The sequence below is a fragment of the Seriola dumerili genome, unplaced genomic scaffold (genome assembly GCF_002260705.1).
Source record: "Seriola dumerili isolate Sdu_G_001 unplaced genomic scaffold, Sdu_1.0 BDQW01000219.1, whole genome shotgun sequence".
NCBI lineage: Eukaryota > Metazoa > Chordata > Actinopteri > Carangiformes > Carangidae > Seriola > Seriola dumerili.
In genome coordinates this window covers 1,650,761-1,663,111 of record NW_019174474.1, presented here as the reverse complement: position 1 = coordinate 1,663,111, position 12,351 = coordinate 1,650,761, and the positions used below count along the sequence as shown (strand labels likewise).

The 12,351-nt window shown below is 40.1% G+C and overlaps 1 protein-coding gene across 1 annotated transcript in view; it reads right to left on the bottom strand.

Annotated features, from left to right (window-relative positions):
• Nucleotides 1–12,351, bottom strand: part of frmd5 (FERM domain containing 5) — a 54,683-nt gene that overhangs the window by 7,402 nt on the left and 34,930 nt on the right. Inside the window, exons 2-8 of the mRNA XM_022754481.1 lie at nt 6,900–7,004; nt 5,093–5,135; nt 4,667–4,745; nt 2,546–2,643; nt 1,679–1,802; nt 516–603; nt 267–355 (exon numbers count right to left, since the gene is read on the bottom strand). Coding sequence (XP_022610202.1) covers nt 267–355; nt 516–603; nt 1,679–1,802; nt 2,546–2,643; nt 4,667–4,745; nt 5,093–5,135; nt 6,900–7,004 — 626 coding nt within the window. The remainder of the gene's footprint in view (nt 1–266; nt 356–515; nt 604–1,678; nt 1,803–2,545; nt 2,644–4,666; nt 4,746–5,092; nt 5,136–6,899; nt 7,005–12,351) is intronic.

Genomic DNA, 12,351 nt, shown 5'->3' with positions numbered 1-12,351 from the left:
GTTTCTGTGAATCTAGCTGGTGTTATTAGCCATCTGTGCACATGTTAGACCCCAGCACTTGTCACAGGTAGAGGCAGATGGAGGAGCTTTGTTGACGGTGACTGTACAACCAGCTGTAGTGCACATGCTGTTTCAACGCCCTGCATATAGAGCACATATGTCAAATCAGGTCAAAATCGAGGCCTGCAGAACGGTGTGTGTGATTTACATCCTGCAAAGACTCGAGGCGTGTGCTCACAGAAGAGGAGGTCGCACATTTCGCTCACCATTTGAGAAAATGAACTCTCTTGTTTCCCTGAAGCACCACAAAACCAAACGGTGTGAAGGCGAGGAAAGCTGGGTTTCCAGACACATCCTGAAAAACACAAAAACAATTTCCAAACATAACTTAGACGCATGCATTTAAATGAGGCATATGTTTTAGCATGTACCGTACTGTATATCCCATGAGAATATTTCAAGTAGAACATAAATGTGTTTGAGATCTAAATATAGTACAGCAGTGGTTGAAAAACCTTGCATGGATGTGGATCAACACCATATGTCTCCAGCATCTGGGCTTTCTGCAGGAAATTTCGCTCTGATGTTTCAGGTGTCTGTCCACTGAGGGAGAGCAACAACACGACAAAACAGCTGTGTCACTTTCAAATGTCGAACATTCAAAAAGCCAAAGACTTCAGAGGGAGGCAAACACATGAATAAATATCCAATTATGTGATACATTAATTTAGAAAGACTGAAAGAGGCAGACGGAGGTCACACCAAAACAAATCAAACATTAACATAATATCAGCTGAAGCAAAGAAAGTATGGGAGGATATTTAAAAAGCAATTATTGTTTATCTCAATTAACAACCTAGGTTAACGATGTTAACAATATTAACAATGTTAACAAGTATTCATATTGCCGCACAGTGTTTCCTTGGTGGTGAAGAGGAAATGAACCACTAGTGGGCAGCAGAGTCTCATGCTGTTCGTCATTCTGCTTCCACAGCATCACAACTAGACTTGGTTGATGCAATTCCACCTCTATTGTGTCTCACTGTCTATCATTAAACAGACATCTTTTGTTTTTTCTTGCCCTTTATTTGTTCCAGAGAGCATTATCCCTGAAACTCCCTAGTAACTTGTGTGAGATAACACAATGACACAGTGGTTTGTTCACTTTGGAAATTATTATTTGAGAGCAAACAAATTATTTGACAGAGTTGGACGGATCAGTGCGAGTGAAACGCTTCATGGACTCTTCTGCGGTCAGTGAGAGTAGAGCGTTTGGGCCTCTGTCTGCGTGTGTTTGTGTGCATACATCTGCTCAGTCTGATCACTTTCAATACTGTGCTCTGCTGCTCTTCCAGTTAGAGCTGGGGTTAGTTCCCATCACTAATAACTGTGCAAATAAAGGGCAGACTATGAAGTCAAGAGTATCTGACTGCGTTGTCTGAGTGGATAGTGGAAAACAAAGTGCTTTTCTCCCCTATCTGCTCAAATGAACGACAATAATCTGTCTGGCCAACCCAATACAGGCCAATGGTACCTCATTACTGCAGTCAATTACGTAAATGTCAAAGGAAGTCTGGCTTTTGATCCGCCTGAATGTGGTCGCAGGGTCTGCAGGTACAGTATGTGAAACGGCGAGAGCTTCAGGAGTGGAGGTGCAGCTGTATATTCTGGCTCTTACATCAGCTCTGTCTTGTGTATATCTGCAATCCGTCGCTCCAGCTTCTCTGAATGTTTAGGGAAAAACTGGAATTTGGAGCTATAACCTTCAGGATGCTTCCCAGGGTCGTAATCACCGATCTCGGCTGGAGGAAGGAACAGAAAAAGTTAAAAAACATATTCACAGACATCCAAATCTCATAAAAGTTCAAAGTGACATCATGATGGTTTTCAGCACACTGGTTCTTTAACTGGTGAAGATGGGCTGAACATGCCCAGGATTATTTGTGCTCCTTCATGCCTGCACTCCCTCGGATGACCCTGATGCCGATTTCTCTCTGCAAGGAGGAGCTGACCAGGCAGCCCATCTTTAATTCATCAGTCCCTCCTCTGGAGGAACCTGCCTCCCCTCAAACACTGTGCTCTCTGTGATGTTAGCTGTGCCACCATATCTCATGTCTGTTGTGCTTGTTTAGGGCCTGTATTTGTGTGTGTGTGGTAAAAGGATGATAAGATGCCAGATAACCACTTCAAAGACTTTCTAAATGAGCATGATTTCTTGCTTATTGAGCATGTGCAAGCCATTGAGCTAATAATACAAAGCACAAAATAACCTTTTACTTTTCACTTTGTACCAGTTTTAGAGTCATTATCAGTATGGACAATCACATGCTATGCTTATTACTCTTAGTCTTAAACCATAAAAAATTAAAACCACTATAGGAATACCCTTTGATGAGCATTACATGTGCTCCTTGAGTCACCTAACTCAGCTTCTTTCCACATAAAAATCTATTGGTGTTGTTTATAGCATGGTGAAACAGAGGTCATGGACACAGTGCAAAGCAGAGAATGGTGTAAGTCATTTCTATCTGTCGCCTTCCATTACCTTGAAGGATGTAGGCAGCCAGCATGGCCGCATCCGAGGTTTTACACAGGAGCCGACCGTGGTAGAGGTCTCTCTTGATTTGCAGGAAGACAAGATACCTTCAAAGGACAAACATCACATCAGACACTCTGACAGGCCTGCTTATGAGAATACTAATGATATTCATAAATACCCATAACCGCTCGTACAGTTACATTTCTCAGTGAAAGCACAGAAGGAAATAAAACAATACGAAAAGATAGAGTAGGAGCAGCATAACAACAAACCTGATAAACCTCAAAGACTGTTGGGTTCAGGTTCCTCATGGGTGGTTTGAATATTTCTTTTTGATTTAGCAGAAATGAGGGTTTTGTTTTGGGGAAAGAAGGGTAGGAGGGCCCCGAGGGAAAAGCTGCTACTGACGCTGTGCTCCTCTTAAAGCCTCCAGCCTAGTTTCAAACTCACTCGACCAACCATTTCCTGAAGCATGAAATTTACTCAGAGACAACATCTGAAGCAAATAGCAGGATGGTGATGATAATGACTATTATTATTATTACCATCATTATTGTTATTATTATTAGAGGTGATGAAACCACGTTCAGTGGGATCATAGAACCCACCCCACCCTTACCTTGAATAGGAAATAAAACATTCCAACAAAGGCTAATTACACTTCCTGTATGGAGACATGCATGAAAGAACTGCTTTCATTTCCTGCGTTGTTCACTTACCCTAACCCTGGCAAATTTACATTGCTGTTTTATGCATGTTGTCCACATTAAATGAACAAAAATATCTTTTGCTGTCTTTTTTTCCCTTTTTCTCTTTGTCAGTTTTTTTTTTAAATTTTATCTTGTGCATCTTCTCACAGGTGTACAGGTGTAATGAGCTTCCTGTGGATTGCACACACACTGTTATAAATGCTATGGTAAGCCAAAACGCATCAGCAGCTTAGTCAGTGCATTACTTTTAAGAAAGAGCATTTTAACAATAGAAGCCAAAACAACAGAAAACATGTTGACATGTCACATTAGAAAAGCACAGGTGTAAATAACAAAATGAATGATGGCTGAGTTCCATTTAGCTGCATCGTCACACTGTCTTCATAGAGTCTTTGTTAACGTTATTAGCCTGTGCTTTTCCTGCTACAGTGTGTTAATAATAATATATAATATTAATACATGATACCTATAGTATTTTCTATGTTTTTTATACAGCATTAACATACTGTCCCTGCACAATAGGACGAGAGGGGGGCAAACACTGAATGAGCCCCATGTGTGACTGATTATTTACCCTCCTTCTTTCTGTTGCCGGCACTATGCTCTGCCCTCTCCACTCTCCACATCATATATCACTCCCTCACCTCCTCCCCCCGACTCCCCAGCCTTTCCTTCTCCCTCCTCTCCATTACCAATCTCAATCAGCACCCTTTGCCCCCTATCTCCTCTGTCCGCTCTGTTCATTATGTACGTTTTACATGTGGTGCACATTTCATCTCATTACACCTCAGAGAGAGAGAGTGGACTCTTCTTCCCCCACGGTCAGTGATGAATACATCGGTAAACTGTACATGCCCTCATTCACCAGCTGGCTGCTCTCAGCATTATCTGGAGGCAGTGTAAACTCACTGCTCTTCACTCTTAGTTTTATGCAAATTAATGAGAAAATATTATGACAGGGCCCTATTTAGGAAGGAAAAATGTGAGTATATAAACACAAAAATGTAACATGTAGCTTTTGATCTTCTGCCCATCAAGTTTTGGAGACTTAGCTACTGGCGAAAGCTTTTACATTCCTCTGCTTCCTCTTGCAAACTGTGTTCTGTGTAATATTTATCATAATGTTTTAGACAGTCAAGTAGTCAGGCATTTTAATTATGAAGGCCCATGAATAATGTTTTAGAAAGAGACATGTTTGCTCCGTTTGAAAATTTTACAGCACAATCTGTACTACAGAAAAATAACATAAAAAAAGGACCAAGCACAGCTGCTTTTCACAGGTTTTGTCAAATGATGGCGGTCTCTCTGTTTTTCCTTTCTTTTCTTTTACCGTTAAACTGAAAAAAATGTAAGCTGTACCTGTAGAGAGAAAAAAAAACAACCTTTGTCAACTCATCTGAAGTAAAAGAGATCGTACCGAGTGATTTCCTCCTTGAGAGCAGCGGGATCAGGAGGGTAGAACTTGACTCTCAGACACATGGTGAACGGAGGCTGAGCTGGAGGAAATAAACACCAAACATTTAAGACATGGACGGGAATCCTTTCATAGTAACAGATCAAACACTCAACAGGAGATTGAGGGAGACAGCAGGACTGTTTTGAGACTCAGATATGGGCAAATATATTATCATGACTTGCTAGATTAAATGTCTGGCACCAAACAAGAGTGTTCAAATAAAGAAAACGCTTATAGGGGCAGCACCTTGTTTGCCTTCATCAGCTGTCAGATACATGTAATTGAGTAAAATTTACAATCAGTGCAGACCTCGTGTTGAGGAGGAAAGATTTAATCAAGATTAAATCCAAGATTAAAAACAAATAAACATAAGCTCAATGTACTTACATTTCATTTGCTTTGCAATTGATTTTGTGAACTCCAACCAGTGCTACATTAGAAAGAAAAACAGATAAATGCAAGTAATTAAATGTCAGAGTAACCCACACATCAAATTATTCAACTGATACTTGACACTTGTGGGAAACCAGTTTGTGCCGCACATGGTGTTACCACAGCACTGTTCAAGCACTGCAATATGTCAAGGCTGCACTGAAAATAAAGAATTTGCAGGGTTTTCTTGTATGAAATCTTCAAAGGTTTCAGGGGAATATATCCAAACAGCTCCATGGAGGTCTCTAGAGACACAGTTAGAGCAGGGAGGCTGAATCGACAGCAGGTTTTGACTGAACAGTGAGATCCTGCTGCTGTTGCCAGTTACACAGACCCCGAGTCTACGGCCAGATTCAGATTCTTCATTCTCTGTGGGAGCGTATCCTCTCTCCATCTTTTCTCCCAGGTTACCTTCTCACCAACCCAACCCACCCACAGCAACAATCACCAAAATAGTCCTGAGTGACAGCACAGGAAATGCAGCATCAGCGGGACTTGGCTCGCGTCTGCAGGACAACAACATGATCTGTGAACATGTGAATACTTCATGAATCAAGCAGTGCTGCTACATGCCTCACAGCAGAAGAGCCTGATGGAACAACCGTCACTCTGAAAGGCGCCGTGAATAAGAGAAACTGAAGAACACAACTTTTCACTCTGGTCCACAGGCTACACTCTCATTCTTCGACTGAATCAAACACAGTCCATTTTTAAAGTATAGCCAAGCATGTAATTTTTATATTGACAGAAAGCAACACAATCTTATCTATATGAAGTCATTCTGAGTTCACATTCAACCACTTTTACTTTTAAAACATCAGATGCATTGGATATAACAAGACAGTTTCAGACTCAGTATTGTAATTTTAATTTCAAAGTTTGGCTTACAGTACATTTCAACTTTTCTTAAAAAAAAAGTGGGAACTGCCTGATTTTTATTATGTATCATGCTCTACTTTTAGAGCCTATATCTGTTTATTAAAGGACTAGTTCAACATTTTGGGAAATAACTTTCTTCACAGAGTTAGATGACAAACTCGTTAATCATTTCTGTTGCTCTGTCTCAAATACATACTCACACTTCCTATTTTGAGTGCAGTGAGCGCACACCCGCAGTCTTTGATTTGGGACAGCACTACCTAGTTGAAATTCACGCACAAACGAGGGAGTATACTGTGCACACAGCGTACTACATGTGAGTGTACTGACTGAAATATACCATTTAAGACACAGCATGGGTGTTACAGTAAGTACAGAGCTGGAGCCAGGAAGCAGTTAGCTTAGCTTAGCATAAAGACTGGAAGCAGGGGGAAACAACTAGCTTCAACATGCTGCATTAACTTTGTTCAATCCATAGAGAAAAGAAAGGTAGTTCGAGGTAGTTGCGTGGTTTAATTATTTCTTCCCTTCTTTATGGTTGATATTGTGGTATCGATGTTGTCATCTGGCTCATGGACCTGAATGGTGCTGTACACTATTGAATGAATATGATATTTTTTTGGGTCTCTCTTGAAAGAAAGCCTTTACTCTTATCAAAATACCTTATTACATATCACATAAGCATGCACACAAAAACCTCATCATGCTCACAAACACACACACAGACACGCACACACACACACACACACACACCCACACACACACACACACACACACCCACACACACACACACACACACACCCACACACACACACACACACACACCCACACACACACACACACACACACCCACACACACACACACACACACACACACACTTACCCGCTGCTTGTCTGGATCCACATATCTGATGCCAAAATAGTCTTTCTCCAGCAAGTTGAGGTGATGGCAGATGAGGTCAAACAGATACTGTCCCTTAGCATCCCGCTGCAATGGAAAAGTAGAAAAATAAGAAATTTACCAAGCATGTCAGCGACAACAAATCATATTTGAACATGTGGCCAGGAAAAGATTCAACAAAGAAAAGGCAATGTCCTGAGTTTCAACATGACAAATAATTCCTGCTGGCAGAATGTGCCTCAGATTTTCTTTTTTTTAAACCCTGCCACAGATATCTCACATTCATCCAATATTAATACACAGCCAGTGCCATCTGAGGTGTCTGGAATAAACCCCATCCACAGCTAAAAGAGGAGCTCAAAGAGAGGATGGATTTAATATGCTGAGATCTGACTGGGGTTTTGCTAATTCTCTGCATTCTGAACCTAACGAGGAAGCTCCCCTCAGAGAAACACTTTTGTATGTTGCAGCACAGAGGCATCCTCCACTGTGTCAAATACATATCTGAGAGCCCCCTCCCTATTCACAACACTGTAGTATGCATAACATTGCTGAACATCCTGGCTCAGACCAGAAAATTTGGATCAGACTGGAACAGACTTTTCCTTTGTAGTAATCCAACAGTGACACATAATACTGTCGAAAACATCCCATAGCATCCACTCATGCCAAAAGATGACAGGACAGAAACAAATTAAGATTTGCTCTTCAACGTAATTTGTTGCTCTCCCTCTGGAAGAGTTCTGCACACCTATGGGGGTGCAGATATAATTTGCATAAGTACATTAAGGGTGATTGTAACTGAGCGAATTAACGCAGCGAGCCAGGCAGAGTAATAAGTGACAGTTCTTTGACTCATCAAACACTACGGAGGAGCCACACAGTGCAAATCACTTATCAGTCACTGTGAGCAGTTAGAATCAAGACTGAACTCTCAAACTGCGATTGTGAACTGTGATGAGGTTAGAAAGAATCAATGTCAGTAAGGCAGCAAACATTAATGCTAGGGCCACTTTCACTAATCACTGTCGCCTTCCGTTGCCAGGGAGACATCATGCCCAAGAATGGTTCAATCAGGAGATAACACAAACGTCCAGGAGTCACACCGCAGGCATCTGGAGGCAACTGAAAAATCAAGTTTCTACTTGTAGTTTTTAAATTGTGACTATTGCTCATCTTTACATCTTGCTACAAGCTTAATGTAGTTACTTTATGTCCACGTTAAAGCAGCACCAATCAACATTTTTACAATGTACAAGTAAAAAGTAACTATGGTTTCAATTATATTAAAGGTGTCACTGGTAGTGACAAACCCACAGAGTATTATCACCACCTTCATTTTTTTCTGTGAAGCCTGCGACTTCAATGTTCAGGATGACTCTCACTGCTCTCCTTAATATAGTTTCCAGACAGCAGACAGACAATGTCAGTGACTGAACTGGTGAAAATAGAAGAGCATTTAGCAGCTTAAGAGCCGAATGTTTCCCTTGGGACTTAGTGGAAAACAAAACAGAGGTAAAAGAAGAGTAAACATTGGAAACTGGAAACATGGCTGCAGATGAATGCTAATTCTACTCTGTGTCTGCAGGATGTGTAAATAGACTGTAAACTGTTTCAACCTCAGACAAAATGTCACTGTTGTGTTTATAGCTTGTTTCCCTACACTCAAAAAAACAAAACATAAAAACAATCAATGTGGGTCTAAGAGAGGAACTCTCATGTCTAGAGTTGTGTATCAAACCTCAATATTTTTTTCAACACCTTTCTTTCAACATTTCCTAAACTAAATTAATTCAATTTCTTGTACAGCTGCTTATGTTCCATACAGTAATATCTTGAATGGTAAACTCTAATTAAGAAAAGCCTGTTTATATTCTTTAAACTAAGGTATCAAAATTTCAAAGCAATATCCAGCCCTATTCATGTCCATGTCTAAATCAAAGGTTGGCTGCAGTCTGACGGCCACTAATGTCTCCGCCCTCATCATGACTCATGAGGAGGTCAGCTGAGGTCAAGGTTGGACAGCACTACTCGCTCTCCTCTCTGTGCTTGTTTGCCCTGTGACGGCAGTAGAAGTGTCAGTGGCAGCACTCCCCTCCATATCATTACTCAGGCTGCAGATAACAGGCACTTCATTAGGACAATGGCCTGTCGATGCCGGGCTTGTCGCTTAACTGCCGTGACTCTTGTGACCAAATGCCAATAGGAGGAGGAAACTGACCTTTCTGTAGCCAGACCGAGGGGCTTCATGGGTGCTCACCGCTGTCACTTTGAGACTGTACTCTTGCATTAACATGACTAACCAATCTGATGTGTGTGCTCACTTACAGAGCCTTGATAAAATGGAGAAGCAAAGTTCTTTGTGGTGTGTAGGAAGACATACATTTGTATGAGCATATTGGAAGGACCACACTCACACATATATATATATATATATATATAAATACACACACACAAATACAACAAACATTTACACCCAGAGTGGGTGGTAATTTTTTCAAATTATGGTTTTCATCAGGATGAGGAGTGTGTTCAAGTAACCAGCTTCTCTACAGTAATTTCTTTACATGTATGAGAGAAAGATGGTTTCCATAATCAGGATAGGCAATTGAAGAAACTCATTTTCCCCGGCTACATTACCAGAGAAAGCCACTTTCTTGTATATACATAAAACAGGCTACAAATCATGTAGCATCTCAATTAAGTTAAAGATTTTCAGGTTTTCTGCACTTAAAATTCAAAACGAACATAAGGAAAGATAAAAAATATTAGTTTTGTAAGTGTGAAACATGATTGTTTTAATCACTTGGCTGAGAACCCTGCACGAGCCATAGGGAGCAACAAAGCCAAACTCAAATTAAAAATGGTTCTGTATGGAGAGGACACACTGAGTCAGAAAGGACATCTGCTCTTTTGTTGCAAGGAAAGAGCAAGTTTGTTAGTATTCAACAGCACTCCCACCATCCACCCTCCCTCTTCCCCCTTTTCTTGCTCCCCGGTGCCCCCTACCTCCATCTCTGCCCCACATCGAGCAAAGCTGCATTATTCCCCCGCCGGTCTTTCTAATTACAAGATCGAGGTGATTTGAAAGAGAGAAAGGATGTCCTGAAATTTTTAATTAATACTAATGAACCATTTCCTCGCATGGACTGGCATCTCAATATAGCCCTACAGGAGCCTCAGCAGTTTTACCCAAGGTTTTTATTGGTCTGACCTGTGGTGGAAAGAGTTTTAAAACAACCAGGTGTGACCCTATTTATAACATTCAGTCCTGCTGTGTTGTATTTGTTGAATGAATATTGTATGCACAGTCTCAAGCCTTCTGTTACCTCCCTATGAAAAAAGAAGTTAATACATAAACGTGTGTGAAAAGAATAGAATAAATTGTGAGAATTTGAATGTAACAATAAGTCTATAATGTTGATGGATTTGTTCAGTACAAAATCACCTGTGGCAAAATTTCCCTGTTATACCGAAAATATTGAAATAATAAATCTGAAACTGCATTGCATCAAGATTTTTTTCCTCTGGAGGGAAAATCCAAAATGAGCTCCAAATCAAAAACAAACGTGATCTGTATCAATAAATCTAGGCTTCAACTAAAAACCAAAAGCTCATTCTTGCTCTTTCCTGGTTGTTACTGAATCACTCTCTCAAGTCTTTGAGAGCAAAGGCATTTCAAAGCATTAATAAGTAATTTTCTGGTGCTTTATGGATCAGTTACAAGCCATTAATAAGAACACCTGCTTGACTGCCAAACTGTAAAAGAAAAATCTGACTGCTATTTATCGTCCTCCAGCATGAAATTTGCTTATAAATGTTAACTACACGGTATTTCACAAACCAAAGAGAGAGAAGACTGAAAAACAAACTGAATCTTGTGTCGCATTTCAACCCAGGAATCATCCCTAGACCTCTTTGATTCATATTGTGGCCCATTTTGAGATCCCCGTCCCTGTAGGTTGGGAACGTGGGAAGTGTTCAATGTTAAATAAATTAGACATTAAAAAAATAAATATGTACTGTATATGAATAAATATAGAACAAATAAACAACAAACCTTTGGCTCACTATTATAATTATTATTAAATGTTCTTTACACACTGTCATTTTTATTTCACTTTCAACTTTCTCACTGTTTCATTTCATAAAGTCACTTTTCATCTCAAAGTCTTTGTCAATAAAAAAAAAAAATGAGGCGGAGCCTCTTGTGTTACTGGTTGTCTACTCATTCAGCCTGAGGCCTCAGATGATCAAATACAATGAATTTATCCATGTGGTCATTCATTTCATATTGTCTAATTTATTGAACTAATGGTAAGCACTTTTTTAAAATTTATTTTTAATATTTATTTTTTTTAAATGTATGTACTTATTGATCTTTATGCAAGGTTGAAATAGTTTGTAACCAATTAATTAATTATTCCAAAGATTGTGAATAATGTGTGACTGGATCAAGCTATGAATGACACACACTCGTCTTCACAGGCTTCCTGCAACAACCTGACAGACATCTCAAAAAGGCACAAAAGAATTCAAAAGATCTTTCTGACGTGCCTCTAACTGAAAACAACACATTGGTTTTCCTGCTTCCTAAACAGCCCCCAGTGTGCAATGGGCACTTTCCTTTCAGATTAATCATTAAAATGGTCTCCATGTCAACGCAGGAGCACAGACCATTAATAAAAGATTGTATCACTTTATAGTGAGAGGGGTGGAAACACGATGTCAATGACTGTGGGGGACTCTGTGTGTGTGTGTGTGTGTGTGTGTCAGGCTAAAGGTACCAAGAGGCCTGAGGCGATTTCTTCGGTTTCATAAGCAGATTGCTTTCTTTTGTCCCAGGAGGCCGCGTGATTGCGCTGATTCGGTCTCCTCACCGAGCTGCACAGAGATCAAGCCGTGACCCCGCCACTTCAGTGGGGGCCGAGATCACACAAGACTCAACCCACTACGATTTATAATCAATATGAAGCTCACTGTACGGTACACCACAAAATCCCGTCCGCTGAAACACTTCACACTAGTTCAAATTCATTTATTTGCTCTTTAACAATAAAATGAACAGTTAGTTAGTTTCTACACAACTGCTGTTTAAATACAGCATCGTATCAGCCCGTGCATTTACAATTATTTTGTTGTAAATCATGTGCATTATTACGACAGTACGCATTTTGGTACACATAAGTCATTTTTTGACTATTCTATACCAATAAATTCATGCAGTCGTGTGCACTATTAGATCAGAAATGTCTTTTTGTTTTAGAAATCAAAAAAATTAAATTAATTAATTAATCCCACCAAAGCTGCTGAGGACCAGGGGCAAATTCATTCTTTATAAATGTGTTGAGTTGTGAAAAACAATTGAGAAAGTGCTACTTGGATCTCACAGTAATGACAGACAAAACAGGTAGATGCAGGCGACTGTCCACCA